Genomic DNA, 15,192 nt, shown 5'->3' on the forward strand with positions numbered 1-15,192 from the left:
CCACTGCCCGGGAAGCTGTGGGGGGCTGGTGTGTCCATCCCCTGCTCCAGCTGTGACACCAGCCCCCCCCGGGAGCAGGGCTGCACCCGAGATGTCCAGCAGGACCTGCACACCCAGACCTCTCTGCCAGAGCAGCACCGGGAAACAGTGACCTGGCAGCACTCCTGTTTGGCGGCAAAACGCCTCTCTGTTGCAAAGGATGTGAGGGCAGAGCGCGCCACAGTTGCCTGTGGAAAGCCTGCCTGCTGCAGCTGCGGAGCGCAAGGGGCTTGCCTTTGCCGGGCTGGCAAGGCAAGGCAAGGCAAGGCAAGGCAAGGCAGGGCAAAGGAAGGCAAGGCAAGGCAAGGCAAGGCAAGGCAAGGCAAGGCAGGGCAAAGGAAGGCAAGGCAAAGCAAGGCAAGGCAAGGCAAAGCAAGGCAGGGCAAAGCAAGGCAAGGCAAGGCAAAGCAAAGCAAGGCAAGGCAAGGCAAGGCAAGGCAAGGCAAGGCAAGGCAAGGCAGGGCAAAGGAAGGCAAGGCAAGGCAAGGCAAAGCAAGGCAAGGCAAGGCAAAGCAAGGCAAGGCAAAGCAAGGCAGGGCAAAGGAAGGCAAGGCAAGGCAAGGCAAGGCAAGGCAAAGGAAGGCAAGGCAAGGCAAGGCAAGGCAAAGGAAGGCAAGGCAAGGCAAGGCAAGGCAAGGCAAGGCAAAGGAAGGCAAGGCAAGGCAAGGCAAAGGAAGGCAAGGCAAGGCAAGGCAAGGCAAGGCAAAGCAAGGCAAGGCAAGGCAGGGCAAAGGAAGGCAAGGCAAGGCAAGGCAAAGCAAGGCAAGGCAAGGCAAAGCAAGGCAAGGCAAAGCAAGGCAGGGCAAAGGAAGGCAAGGCAAGGCAAGGCAAAGCACGGCAAGGCAAGGCAAAGCAAGGCAAGGCAAAGCAAGGCAGGGCAAAGGAAGGCAAGGCAAGGCAAGGCAAGGCAAGGCAAAGGAAGGCAAGGCAAGGCAAGGCAAGGCAAAGGAAGGCAAGGCAAGGCAAGGCAAGGCAAAGGAAGGCAAGGCAAGGCAAGGCAAGGCAAGGCAAGGCAAGGCAAGGCAAAGGAAGGCAAGGCAAGGCAAGGCAAGGCAAGGCAAGGGCAGCAGGGGGACCCGAGCAGCTGGGCGGAGTAGGCGGGGCCTGCACAGCGGGGGCGTGACCGGCACTACATGAGCGTGGCCTGCACACCGGAGGGCGGGTCCAAGGGGCGTATCCCAGCGCGCTCCGTCCCCTCCGCTCGGCCCACCATCACGCCACCGGCGGCGCGGTCCCCGCCCCCTTCGCGCGTACCGATTGGCGGGGGCGGCGGGGTGGGGCGGGGCGTCACGTGCGGGCAGTGTTTATAGCGCGGGGGGGGGTGGCGGCGGCCACGGCAGTACGCGATGGAGCGGGTGGTGCTGGTGACCGGTGCCAGCGGGTAAGCGGCGGGGACCGGGCGGGGAGGAACGATAACGGAGCGGGCCGGGCCGGGCCGGGCCTGCCCCGCCCTAGCTCGCTCAGCGTTGTATCTGACACCGTACCGTTGCAGCGGCGTGGGGCTAGCGCTGTGCCGGCGGCTGCTGGAGGAGGATGGCCGCATCCATCTCTGTATCGCCTGCCGCAACGCCCAGAAGAGCGAAGCCACGCGAGACCTCATCCTGGCCACCCACCCCGCCGCCCAGGTCTCTACGGTGGAAGTGGACCTGGGTAGCCTGGCTTCCGTCCTGCGTGTCGCCCGTGAGCTCCGCTGCAGGTATCAGATCTCTGTCCTCCACCCCACCATACCCCCCCTGCCTGCACTCCGCCGCACCGGACCCCCCTGTCCACCCTCTGCCCCTCACCCCTGTGCTCTTTCCTACACAGGTTTCAGCGCCTGGACTTTGTCTACCTCAATGCTGGGATCATGCCCAACCCACACGTGAACTTCAAGGCACTCTGGCATGGTCTCCTCACTGGGTAGGAGATGTTGGGGGGGTCCAGTCCCCGGCTTGTGGGCAGTATGGGGTGCTGGCAGCATCATCGTGGCCAAGGCATGTCCTTGGGCCCAGGGCTGAAGACCCTATCTCCCTTTCCCAGCGTAACACAGAGCACATCCCTGTGGGATGCATGGCCTTGCGTGGGGTGGGCTTGGCAGCTGGGTGAAGTGCTCCAAGGCACCCAGTGCTCCTTCTGATCCCTGGTGTGAGGCCCACTGCCTGCAGGGGGAGGGCAAGAGTTCACTCAAAGCCTGGAGCTCCTGGCACTAGGCATTGAGTGAAAAATGCTGGTGTGTTGCTGGGGAGGTGAAGTTTGCTCTTACTGGGTCTCCTTACTGTTGTTTTGGTTCCACTGTTGGTTTTTGTAGTTGTTCTCAGCTGTGGATCATGGTATTTTGTGAAGCTAAGAGTTGATGCTTGTTCTATAAGCACCATGGGGATAAGCGTCATTATTCCATAAGCAACATGGGGAAGTTGAGCTAGGGAGCAAAGTGACTTGCATCAAGTCTCATACAGTTGTTGGGGTGTTGAACATAGATGCTAGACTGCTTTCCTTATCTGAATTAGGCATGGCCCTGGGGCTTAGTTCCACACTGGAGCTTGATTTTGTTAACTGAATGTGAAATGGAAGAGCAAGACTTTTTTAATGGCACTTCACTGTGGTGAAGTGACAGAAGGGACAAGTCTTCTCTGGTCTAGTCAGTATTGAGATACTTGCAAATAAAGGGGCTAGGATATTAGGTAAACTTTTTCCAGTCACTTTTTCATGGATTAATAGAGCCCTTGAAGGTGAAACTAGAGAGTCTGTGTGGTGCCTGTGAGGTGGGGGATACTTCTGAAGGACTGAAGTGGGGGAATAGTAGATGCCTCCTGGCAGTGTTCCTCTCTAACTCCTGTCCTTGGCTTCCAGGAAGGTGCTTCACATGCTGACCACTGCGGAAGGCATAATGACCCAGACAGACAGGCTTAACGGAGATGGACTGCAGGAGGTGTTTGCTACCAACCTCTTCGGACACTTTATCCTGGTGAGGCTGCGTATGACGATCGAGCCCTTGGTCTGGTGGTTGATGTGGGTAGGGACGGGTACAGGTGGTACTGATGAATCAGTTCTGTCTTACAGGTTCAGACGGTGATGCAGGCTGCAGCCTGACAGATAAGGAATGATAAGGCAAAAGTCTCGGGTGTTGTTAAAAAAGCAATAAATCATAGAATCATAGAATAATTTGGGTTGGAAGGGACCTTTAAAGATCATCTAGTCCAACCCCCTTGCCGTGGGCAGGGACATCTTCAACTAGATCAGGTCTCAGAGCCCCGTCCAACCTGACCTTGAATGTTCCCAGGCATGGGGCATCCACCACCTCTCTGGGCAACCTGTGCCAATGTTTCACCACCCTCAGCATAAAAAATTTCTTCCTTATATCTAGTCTCAATCTACCCCCCTTTAGTTTAAAGCCATTCCCCCTTGTCCTGTCGCAACAGGCCCTGCTAAAAAGTTTGCCGCCATCTTTTTTTATAAGCCCCCTTTAAGTACTGATAAGCTGCAGTAAGGTCTCCCCAAAGCCTTCTCTTCTCTAGGCTGAACAACCCCAACTCTCTCAGCCTTTCTTCATAGGAGAGGGGTTCCATCCCCTGATCATTTTCGTGTCCTTCCTCTGGACCCGCTCTAACAGGTCCGTGTCTTTCCTGTGCTGAGGGCTCCAGAGCTGGACGCAGCACTCCAGGTGGGGTCTCACCAGAGCAGAGTAGAGGGATGGAATCACCTCCCTCGACCTGCTGGCCACGCTTCTTTTGATGCAGCCCAGGATACGATTGGCCTTCTGGGCTGCGAGCGCACATTGCTGGCTCATGTCCAGCTTTTCATCCACCAGTACCCTCAGGTCCTTCTCGGCAGGGCTGCTCTCAATCCCTTCATCCCCCAGCCTGTACTGATACCGGGGGTTGCCCTGACCCAGGTGCAGGACCTTGCACTTGGCCTTGTTAAACCTCATGAGGCTCACTCAGGCCCACTTCTTGAGCTTGTCTAGGTCCCTCTGGATGGCATCCCGTCCCTCTGGCGTTTCGACCACACCGCTCAGCTTGGTGTCATTTGCAAAATTGCTGAGGGTGCACTTGATCCCACTGTCTATGTCATTGATGAAGATATTAAACAGTACCGGTCCCAATACGGACCCCTGTGGGATGCCACTCGTCACCAATCTCCATCTGGACATTGAGCCGTTGACAGCTACCTTCTGGATGTGACCATCTAACCAATTCCTCACCACCGGCCAGTCCACCCATCAAATCCATAAGTGGTGATAGTCATTGTTGCAAGGGTTAATATAATCTTGAGGTTACTCTAGTTAGTCAGTGGATAGAGGTAAACCATATGTAGTTCTCTCTGTCCAGGGTGGATACCAAGACTTGGCTATATTAAATTCTGAGGTGCTCAACTGAGCTGTGTAAGAGAATGGTGGCTGCTTGTAAATGTTCCTGATGGACCTTGGGCTGAAGTTATACCTGAGCGGTGGCTGCTTCTGGCTAGTCTAGTGAAGATTGACCAAGACTAGGAAAGCTGAGATAAGCTCGTGGCTTTTAAGAACTACAAAGCTATACTGCAAGACTTTAAAATTACTGTGTTAAGTAAGTTAACAATTCTTTTGCAGATTCGTCAACTTGAGTCTCTACTCTGCAGTAACGAAAAGCCCTCACGACTCATCTGGACCTCTTCCAGCAATGCCAGGGAGTCTGCCTTCAGCCTTTCTGACTATCAGCATGCCAAGGGGCAGGAATCATACAGTTCCTCCAAATACGCTACTGACCTGACAAGTGTGGTTTTGAACAGGAAATTTAATAAGCAGGTGATGATGGGGTTTTCATGTCTGAAGAAACCTGATGAGCTCCTACTGTTTATAATTATCATTACATTGTTGTTACCTAGTTGCATTCATTCATAGCAATCTGATATGTTCCTTAATGCACATGTAAGAACTAAACACGGCTGAGGTTGAACCAGTGGTGTGAGTGGTGGAGAATCTGCCAGAAAGACTGCTTCTGGGGTTCTTGTCAGAAAAACTTCTGAAAGCAGAAGATTTTAGGAGCGGTCCCTACCTTGCAAGCTCTAGCTGTGTCTTTAAGACCAATTCTTTGGTCTAAAGAGCAAAGAGCTGCTGCTCTTTTCAGGCATACCTGCCTATCAGAACAGGGCTGCTCAAGCAGCTTTGCCTGCAAGCACTTGAGGTGCAGGCTCTGCTGTCTCTCCTGATGGCTCCGTGCTGCGATTCAAGTTTGTAATGCTAAGATGTTGTGAGCAACCTGCTTTCCCTGTTATGGGGCATTGCCGGATTTTGTTGGCAAGCTGCAGCCCTAGTCCAGCGATAGTGATTGCACTCTTTTGAAATACTTCAGGAGAAAATGGTTTAGTCCTAGAAGGTTGAACTCTTATCAAAGGCTATCTCACCTTTAAGAGATCTGAGCGGGCTGTAATTTGTGGGATGACTGCTGTTGCTGCTGAGCTGCATGAGGTTGTGATGTGCTGGGAGGCTGCGCCTTCTGTCTATGATATGGGCATAGATTTAACAAGAACATCTCCAATTTGGACCTCTCAGAAATCACTACATCTAATTACTCTCTGGCTCTGGTAACTTTAGAGAGGAGAGCATCTACTATTAACTGGTCTCTATATTCATCTTCATTTTCTTGCTGAGAAGTACTAGGAGGGAAGGAGTATGATCCATTCTTAAACTAACTGTTGTGTATTTACACGCTGATTCGGTCTCTTCTCTGCAGGGTCTGTATTCCAGTGTTGTTTGTCCTGGTCTTGTTATGTCTAACATGACCTACAGGATTTTGCCAGTTTTTCTGTGGAAGCTGCTAATGCCCATCATGTGGTTGGTAAGTGGATCTCCTGGCTGGTTTTGGGTTGAGTTAGCCCTGCTGTGATATACTTCACTGCAAGTGATGTGCAGTGTGCTTCTGGCTCCTTGCTACCCATGCTGCTATACAGCTCTTCCTTCCGTTGGACTGGGCAGGCTGGCCCCTCTGCAAACCTTCCCTGCGGCACCCTGGGGCCCCAATTTCCAAGCTGAGTTTGGAGGTTTGGTGCTGGACAGCCCTGTACATAGAGCCAGGGTTCAGCCCTTCAGCCATAGCAGTGTTTGTCAAGGCTCCCCTTGGAAGGTTTGCCAGACTGTTGTGGGCTTGTGAAACCTTATCGTTTTGGTGGCAGCAGAGCTCAGGACAAAACTTGGCCCCTGTGCTTTGAAATGCTGTTCCTTTCTATAACAGACTATTTTTCAGTGTTCCTCTTTCCATCCCTCTAGAAGGCAGTGTCTCCTGCTCTCTTCTTTCCATCCCTCTGGAAAGCAAAGCCTGCTGCTCTCTATTGCCTCTTCCTCTGCTTTCCCCAAAACTTTCCTTGCCTTTCTTCCTCTGGGCTTCAGCTTTTCAGGTTCACTATAGTTCTGTCTCTGCATGCAGGCTGCCTGCTCTAAGTCTTGATGCTCTTGCTGCAAGATTGGCCTTTCTGCTTAAGCTGTCCCAGCTGGCAGCAGCTGATCCTGACAGATCACATTTCTCCTGGCAGTGGAGAGGCAATGCCTTCTCACTTGTCCTCAACACTGGCAGTATTGCAGATCCTCTCTGCCTCCTGCCAGATGTGCTCTTGAGATCATTCAAGAAGCAGTGCCTGCAAGGTGTGTGTGGCCCGTTGCCTCTTGCTTTGGGGGTGAGCTGTTTGTGTGGGGGCATGGAGCGAGGCTTGCTGATCTGGTGGGTGGCTCCAGAGACCAGAGTTTGTGGTGATAAAGGGATGCTTTAGTCATAAGTGTGCAGTGTTACCTGTAGTCAACTTTGAGAAGCATTTCTACCTCTGGTAGGTGATCTGGTGTGGCTGGGTTGCAGAGGGCTTGCCAAAGAAACCTTGGGCCAAAATATAGATTGTCATGTACTTCTTTTCCCGTCAGATCCGCTTTTTTGCCAAAACATACACTCTGACACCGTATAATGGAGCAGAAGCTCATGTAAGTAGTTCACAACTTGATTTTAATATTCCTCCCTTCTGGGTAGCTCTTCCAGTGTTGTTGGCTTGAACAAAGAGCCTCTCTGCCAGGGCGGGTGCTGTATTTCCCCCCCGAACATCTTACAGCAGTCAGTGCTGGGGGACCAGCTGTGACCAGGGCTGATCCAACAGGTGATGCTTTATGCCCTTCATCAGGTGCCCATAAAATAAATGATTTTGGAAAAACACTATTCCTTCCCTCTCGGTCAGGGAGAATGCTGATCTCCCTGTTGGCAGTCAAGCAGCCATAGATATACGGGCACAGGGGACGGAGGTGAGTAATGCAGGGGACGGTGTGCATCAAGAACAGTAGTGAGCAAGTTTAGCCATGTGAACTGCTTTAGTGGTTTAGCACTGGAGCATAAACATGGTTTACTGTTGGCTCAGGTAGGTCACAGCTGAGGGGAGCCAGCTCAAACTTCTTCCCTATATATCAAGTCTTCCCCTGCTTGGTAAAAGCACCTGTGGTGTTCTCCTTTGTCCATTGGCAGTCAGGTGCTTGACTGCAGGCTTGGTTGGGACAGTGTGTGCTAGACTTGGTACACGTTTGTGCTGTTCTTCCTAGGTGTGGCTGTTCAAACAGAAGCCAGAGTACCTGGATGTGCTTGTCAAATACCACAGCTGTACTTCTGGACTGGGGAAGAGCTATGTGGAGCCCAGAAAGGTAAATGGAGCGGCAGCCTTCTGCTGCGGGGGACTTGGCTAGGGGTCTGCCATCTGCCTCGCGTGGAAGGGTTGGTGCGCCAAGGGTGTCCTGTGGCTGGAGTGGAAACAAGATGCATGTTGAATGCTGACGTGGGGTTATCTGCGAGGTTTCCTAGAATAACTTCTGGCTCAAGCTGGACTCTGGAGGACAGTGGAGACAATGATTAGAACAGGATGAGTGTGTAATGATGCTTCCCCAAAATATGCTTTGGCTTTCTGCCCTGGTGATAGATGCCTTTAGTTGCCTCTCTGTGAATGTAGAAGCTTTGGAGATGCACCCTGCTATCCCCAGAGCTACCCTCAGCATCTGTGCTGGCTGCCACCAAGGTGGTGGTCTCACAGTGCTGTTCTTATTGTCTTCCAGATTGATGTGGATGAAGAAACTGCTGAGAAATTTTACCAAAAGCTGTTGGAACTGGAGAAGCAGGCTCTAGAGAGATACAGTGATCTCCTAGATTAAGTAAAGCCAATCTCAGTGGGATAAGTCTCGTATCGGTAACATGGGCTTTCTTCATTCTGGTGCTACTTGTGTTGCCTGCTGTTCTGCAGGCACATGGCTTCAGGCCCCATCTTCCTTCTCGACAGAAGGTGAACAGTTCCTGAAAATGGAAATGTGAAAACTGAAGAGAAATACTTAGTCTTTCTGGTATGGGATTTTTTCTGGCATAAAACTGGAGACCTAGAGTAGGTGGAGACTGTCTTAACACAGTTGCAAAGCAGTGTCTTGCAAAAGCATGACTGAACAGTACACAGTTTGGGAACAGCATCAAATTATGTGGCTTAAATCTGGCTTAGTGCAGGAAAGGCAACAGTCTGGGCTGCTGCCCTGCATCTTGGCTCTACCAGTCTTTCTAGATGGCTCAAACACATTACCTGTGGCTGATCCTGAAGTACTTGAAGGCCCATCTTCAGAAGAGCTGCTCTTCATCTGTACATCAAAGCTGGGACCGGCTTTCCAGACATGCTCAACAAGATTGAACCTTGCTGGAAGTCAGGCTCTGCACAGCATCTGAAGCCAAGCTCCTGAAGAGCTGGTCTGAGAAGTGCACCCTTGCCTCAACTCTGAGGACAGATGTCTTGCTGTCCCCTCGGTATGGGGCCATGTTGTAACCACAACTGGCTGGAAAGACTGAAGTTGTTGATGTTAACCTGGACTCAGGGCTAGTCTGCTCTGTTTGTAGCAAGAGTGAGAGGTTACCATGTTATTTTATCTATTTAACTGTCTTTTTTTATATAAAATTTACTGTACTGAGTTTTCTTCCTGTTGCCTATCTGGGGAGCTTCAAGTACCTGGTGTACTTCAAATGCTGTAGTGAATAAATGACTGGAACTGACTTGTCCTTGCTGCAGTAGTGTTCTTCCTCCAATAGCTGGCTGCTTTTGACTCAGAGGGCTTTGTTGCCTTGCACAATAAGCCTGTGCATACATGGGAAGCATGGGGTCTGTTCTCTCCTGCCATAGGAGAGCTGTTAACCACCTCTTTGGGTTTACTTCTCTTGTTCCTTCTAGTTAATAAAAGATATGAGTGACTTCTGAAGACTTCAGTGTGGTTTTATGTGTTGAGCACCTGTGGGATGTCTGGGACCATTTCCCAGCCTTAGGCACTCGGCAGGCGTAGATGTCTCTGGTGCTTGCTCACCCTGATGTGTCACAGAATTACTGATTTAATGCTGTCTAGTAAGGGAGTGTTACAGTGTGCCCAGGCGCTTCCTTGGGGCCTGGCAGGGGCCAGGTGAAGTTAGGAGGGAGGCTGTGCTGCTTAGCCCTGCACCACCCTGGCTGTGGTGGAGACTCCCTGAGCTCTGGAGGTGCGGCTGCGCTGCCCAGGATGGTGCAACCTGCTGGGGGGGCTGGAATGCCCACAAGGGTTGGCTCAGGGGTCTGTGTAGGAAACTGTGGAAGCACAGAGCTGGCATCTGGGAGAATGAAGGCTCTGCAGAGGCTCTTCATTGAGTTGGCTTGTAAGGATACACATTTAAAGAATCTTGCTTTTATTTTTTTCCTTCCTCCCACCCTCCATTGTTTTTGAGTATCGGTGCAAAGTAGAGGGGTACTGCTGGCATGGTGGTGTCTGCAGTAGAAACAGCTCAGTCTTGAGTTTGGGCTGAGCAGCACCTCTCATCCCTCGAGTGAATACCTGAGCTACCAGCGCTAGTGTGGATGAGAACGGACTCTGGTTTGGCCTGACACTGGAGCAGAATGAGAAGCTGGCCATTGTGGAGTGATGCTTCCCTTGGCCATGGCTGTAGCTGTTCAGAGTTGTGAAGCAGATTGGGGTGTGCTTATATGGCTCTTTATTTAAATGCAATAAAGTCTGTCCCAGCACCAGCTCTGGGTGCTGTGGCTTTGTTCAGCTGTGTCCTGAAACCCCCTGGGGCCAGAGCCCCCCCTTTCTGGTGCCGTTTCTTCTCCACAGGGAAGGAGTCAGTGGCTGGCTGTCTCTTCAACTTGGTGTACTTGATCCCCACAGCATCCTACAGCAGTATTTGGCTCCTTGTTCTGGAGAGTAATTAAGCATGTCATCTTGATTGGTTTTAGATGAGCATCTTGAACTTTGCTGTGCTTCTGCCCTGGGCTGTAGTAGGTATCATTCACCCCCTCCACCTTTAGGATTCCCCACCTACCCCAAAGCCAGAGACACTCAGTCATTCCCTGCTCTGACTGTTCTCTGATACTACCCCTGTCTCATTTTCTCTCTGGGGTGAGATAAATGAAATAGCAAATGTCACTCAAAACAGAGTCCGACATAACGCTTCATGAAATGAGTGCAACCTACTGGGAGATGGGAAGGACAGGGCTCTTATGCCGAGCTGATCACCTGTATTGTCCTGTACCAGCTGCATGCTGGCGCTGTAGCTGCGACAGTCCAAGGATTTGAATGCAGTAAGGTCTGGAGGTGCTAGAAGAGGTAGCTTTGAATAAGCTAGTATAGTTAGGAAAAATAAATGCTTTCTGGTACGTGAGGGTTTTTTTTTTCTAAAGCCTGGAATAAAGTGGCAAATTTCTAGGGTGGGCAGAGATTGATGACCATAGGTAGGACCTTTGAGGTTTTTTCTCAAGTGTGTACCTGTGGGCTGAAGTTGGGCATTTATCAGGGGAAGTTGTGCTTGATGGGATGGGGCGAGTGCTTTTTGCCTATGGAGCATGCAGAGGCTGGTGAGGGGAGAGGATGTGTGATATACCACTGCCAGTCTTTGAGTTATCCATGATGTTGGTGTCAAATAGAGCTATGAACAGGTTTCTGGGCTCATCTTAAAAGCACTCTGTAGCTCTCCATTGAGGATTTGGGGTTCAGGGTTAGAGAAAGTGTGTGTTTCTGTCCTGTTGTGTCTGAGCTCAGCCTACTGCATGGTTTAGTTTCACCTTAGTTGCTCTGAAGGCAGCTGGTGCACTGCGATGTATGTTACATCCTGGGAGATGCAAGTGTAGGATTCGGGAGTTGTGGGGGATCTGCTGGAGCATGTGGTTGTGGTTGGTGTGGATGCAAAGTGGCCTCTGGAAATCTCTAGCTCAGCTTCCTGCTCGAACAGAGTTACATGAAAAAGGAACAAAAGGCGCTAAAGCACAAGCTGAGCCCTGGAAAGATGGGACAACCTGGGATGGGACATCCCTGATGGGATAAAGTTTGTGGTTCCCCATGAGTTTGGTGCTGCGTGGAGCTGGAGATGCACGATCAGCCCAGGTGTCTCCAGAAGTCTGCTCTTCAGTTGGAGGAGGTGCTCTAGTGTCACAGGACCCCACTGCTCTATAGGAGTTTCTGCCTGCTTTTGTGACCCCAGGCATCATTGTCCATGCCCTTCTGTAGAAGGAAACTTGGCCGTGCTCGACCTTACCTTCTGCTCCTCTCCTCCATGTTGTGAGAAGCTGGATGTCTTTGCATCCAAAGGATGCAACTGTTCTGTGGGATGGGAACCGTAACCACCTCTCAAGTTTTGTCTTTTGTCCTGAAAGCACAGGTAGGACCTGGTGCCTTGAAATGGAGACTGCCCTCTGTGAACTTTGCCTGGTGAATCCTGCCCAAGGGGTGCTGTGCCACCTGGTTTGGCTGCCCACCACCCAGGTGACTGAGAGCAGAACTGGCCCATGCACCAGAGCTGCCGGTCTGCAGGGAGGGATGGCTCCTCATGCCCTGCTCTTGGCTAACAGACGCCTATGCATGGAGCTTAATCCCCCAGCTAATCTCTTTTGGCCGGCAGGCACATCCAGGCATGAAAGCAGTAATGGAGAAACAGCAACTGGGTCAAGGAGAGCATGCAGGTATGTGCATCTGCCAACCTCTTCCCAATGCGCTCCTGTCCCCTCGTCTTCGCTTGCTAAGGTAGTGGAGACACCACTGATGCCATTGCATGAGTCAGGTGCCTCCGCTGAGGTTGTGCACGTGGAGTTGTTGAGCCCTTTGTGAAATGAAAACAGGTCCTACCCAGAGCATGGGGCCCTGTGGCAGAGCCAGGGGTGACGCAGGGCGGTGAGAAATGCCAGGCATGGGATGGGGGAAGAGCCGGCAGCAGCAGCTGTGAGTCAGTGCTAAGAAAAGAGCTTTCTGTTTGCGATCCTCGGATATGAAGCTTTCCAGAGACGCTCTGGGGCAGGTCTTGAGCGTGAAAACTCATCGTGGTTGCTCTATGACGTCCTGCGCAATCGGGCTGTGCGATCTAATACCTAATCATCATAACTCATCCCAAGTCACCGGTTTCTTATCTTCATGGGCAAATGCGTTGCCTTGCTCCAAACACAGTCTGAGTCCTCCATTGCTTTACAGCTCAGCTGGCTTTCAGCTACGTAGGGTACCGATGGTAGGGGTGTGGGTGGGAACTGCAGCCCAAGTTGCAGCCAAGGGAGGAGGAAGCTTGAGATCAGTGTGGCAGGGCTGAAATCCCCATGGCTGGGTGACCTTTGCCTCTCCAGGAGGGGAAAGCAACAGGATTGAAGGAAACAACAAGGACCAGCGTGTGCCCCTGTAAACAGGGGTGGATGTGATACAGCCAGCTTGTGTCAAAACATCCAGGGTTAACCTTTGAATGGCAACTTCGATGTTGAAAGTGCTCGGAGGGGAGGTGCCTAGAGGGGCTGGGGGGTGAGGACAGACATAGCTCTGAAGAGGTGGGTGAGAAACGGGGAGCGGAAACCCCTCTGGGAATGTTGCAGGAGCATGAATGGTCTGTCTGGCAGGGAAGAGCCAAGGGGGCTGTGGATCCATGTGGGTTTTGCTGAGAATGGGCAAATTGTTGAGCCCCAGGAAATTTTTGGCTGAGAGGGAGTTCTCACACCTCCAGCCACCCCTGCTCTGAGCAGGGATGGCCTCACGGCTGGACCAGGCAGCTCAGGGATGTGTCCAGGTGAGTTCTGAAGTTTCTAGGGATGAAAACCCCACAGTCCCCCCGGGCCCTGTCCCAGGGCTGCTCCCACTCACCACTCCACTTTACAGCTTCCCAGGGGAGAGTAAGGCTGAATTGCTTGAAGGGTGAGATATCAGAGGCTCAAGGCAGACATGTGCCACATGGCCAAGGAAATGGTAAAGCCCAAAGAGAGCCAAGACTGCCTTCAGGGTCAGGGAGGCTTTTCAGTATTGCTTTGCAAAACACGGAGCTGTGCCCAAAGGAGAAACCTTGAAGGGGAACTGGTGGATGAGTTCAGGAACAACTTGTGAGAAGAATCAGAATGAGTAGTAAATCCTTTATCTATGTTATCAATAGATGCTCCTGTGTAAGAGCAGAGCTTGGAGAGGCTGCGGTGCTATAATTAACATTTTTGGCACCAGTGCTCAGTGAGAGGAGCCTGGGAAGGCTGCCCTGCCAGAAACCCTCTTGCAGATGCAAGGATTTGTATCAAACCAAAGTGCCAGCAGGGGAGACAACAGGGCAGGCAGATGAACAACCAGGGCTGGATGACATTCATCTTGAGGCAAAGTAGCTGAACTGATTGCTGTGCACTCATTTCTCCCTTAAAACTGCCTCAAGCAAAGCATACAGGAGAAGGTGGCTGGATACCCAGCCTGGGGTCAAGCTGTATAAGGTCTTGCTGCGAGGCAGCGCAGATGCTAAACACTTATGTAGGATCCTCTTTCTCGAAAGAGAAGCTACTAAAGACAAAGACGACCTCGGGGTGCACCAGCGAGGCATGGCTCCAGTCTTGCCCTGCTCTTTGTTTCTGTCTGTCTCAGCAGAAGCTTTGGTCAGTTCAGTTTGGTTCAGCGTACGTCTGCCTGTGGGAGTCATGTCCCCTGGAAGAACCTGCATGTGCTCCTCCAGGGCAGTGACAGTGGAAGGCATGTGGCAGCCCGGCAGAGAGGAGGTGGCAGGGCATTTGGGGCCCCCTCCAGGGCTGGATCCACAGAGAACACCCCGGTAACCCTACTTGGTACCACAGCACTGAGACAGCGCGTAGTGCCACCCCCAGCTGAGCATTGCAGACTGAACACAGTCCCACCCTCAAGGGACAGCAGTGACCTCAGGGGTGGGGAATCTAGCCAGCCTGTACAAGTGGCTGGGACAAGGCTGAGAGGACAGCCATGCTTTTGAGCATCGTGTTCAGCCCTGGAGAGCTAGGCATGCTCGCCCAGAACTCAGGTACTCCTGAGATTCACCTCCGAAGTAGCTCCATGAGTCACAGTGGCCTGCACCTCTCTGGGAAGCACAAGGCAGGTGCATCAGTATTTCATGTCCTTGTGTTCTGAATAGATAGTGGCTCATCCGTGGTGAGCCAGCAAAAGCCAGACCTGCTGAGACGGTTTGGATAAGTCATTTCCAAGCAGCGGCGTGTGGAGGCTGCAGGGATGCTGCTCTGTACCTGCCAGCCCCGCAGAGCCCAGGGACACGTGCTGCATGGCCTCCAGGCATTGGTGATCTCTTAATGGCCTTAAAATGCAGTAACACCACTCAGGAGTGGAGCGGATTCTCACACTACCTACCCACGCTCTGCCTGTCAGCAGCTGCCACAGCTCAGGGGTCAGGAGAGCTGCATCGCATCCCTGCCTTGAATTCCGTGGATACCTTTCAGCAGGTCATGGCTTCCTTGGCCTTAGGCAGCTCTTAGGTTAACTCAAGCTCTTCCTGCTGTGCCCAGCAGCTCCCCAGGCAGCTCATGACAGGCATTCTTGTCTGGAGAGGGATGTGTTGTCACCTGGGTCTGGGCTGCGTGGATGGGAGCAGGCAGAACATGCTGGGGGGGGGCACTTGGGTCCATGCAATAGCAGAGATATTGAGGAACAGAAAGGGTTGGAGGCCAGCTGTGAGGATGGCTCCATCTCTGGGCTAGCTGCCAGGCAGCAGCAGAGATCGAGGTCAGTGAAGTTAGGGAGAGGAGGCCGTAGCATGCACATTGCCTCATGTTTAGGCTGGAAGGGAACACCAGTTCTAAGGTCGGAGAAGTTGGATTGGTGGGGGCAATGGGCAGTCTGGGCATTTCTCTGTATACAGGCAGTGGGTAGTGTCTCTAGATGTTTTATTGTAGACTCTCTGGAGTGTTGATGACAAGGGCTTCTGCAGGTCCCTT

General features: G+C 52.2%; 1 protein-coding gene across 1 annotated transcript; it reads left to right on the forward strand.

Annotated features, from left to right (window-relative positions):
• Window positions 1-1,363: 1,363 nt before the first annotated feature.
• HSD17B7 (hydroxysteroid 17-beta dehydrogenase 7) lies at window positions 1,364-9,035 on the forward strand. Its single transcript, XM_076339841.1, has 9 exons — window positions 1,364-1,420; window positions 1,532-1,735; window positions 1,846-1,938; window positions 2,869-2,983; window positions 4,604-4,798; window positions 5,727-5,831; window positions 6,902-6,958; window positions 7,562-7,660; window positions 8,066-9,035. Exons 1-9 carry the CDS (start codon window positions 1,386-1,388, stop codon window positions 8,159-8,161), a joined length of 999 nt encoding a protein of 332 aa, XP_076195956.1. The 5' UTR covers window positions 1,364-1,385; the 3' UTR covers window positions 8,162-9,035.
• Window positions 9,036-15,192: the final 6,157 nt, after the last annotated feature.

This window comes from Aptenodytes patagonicus, chromosome 5 (genome assembly GCF_965638725.1).
Source record: "Aptenodytes patagonicus chromosome 5, bAptPat1.pri.cur, whole genome shotgun sequence".
Lineage (NCBI taxonomy): Eukaryota > Metazoa > Chordata > Aves > Sphenisciformes > Spheniscidae > Aptenodytes > Aptenodytes patagonicus.

What these genes read in the sequence shown, in the direction of transcription:
- HSD17B7 (XM_076339841.1), top strand. Translation starts at nt 1,386, where the DNA reads ATGGAGCGGGTGGTGCTGGTGACCGGTGCCAGCGG. An exon ending in CTGGTGACCGGTGCCAGCGG is followed by an intron (nt 1,421 to 1,531) that starts GTAAGCGGCGGG and finishes GTACCGTTGCAG; the next exon opens with CGGCGTGGGGCTAGCGCTGT. An exon ending in ATAATGGAGCAGAAGCTCAT is followed by an intron (nt 6,959 to 7,561) that starts GTAAGTAGTTCA and finishes TGTTCTTCCTAG; the next exon opens with GTGTGGCTGTTCAAACAGAA.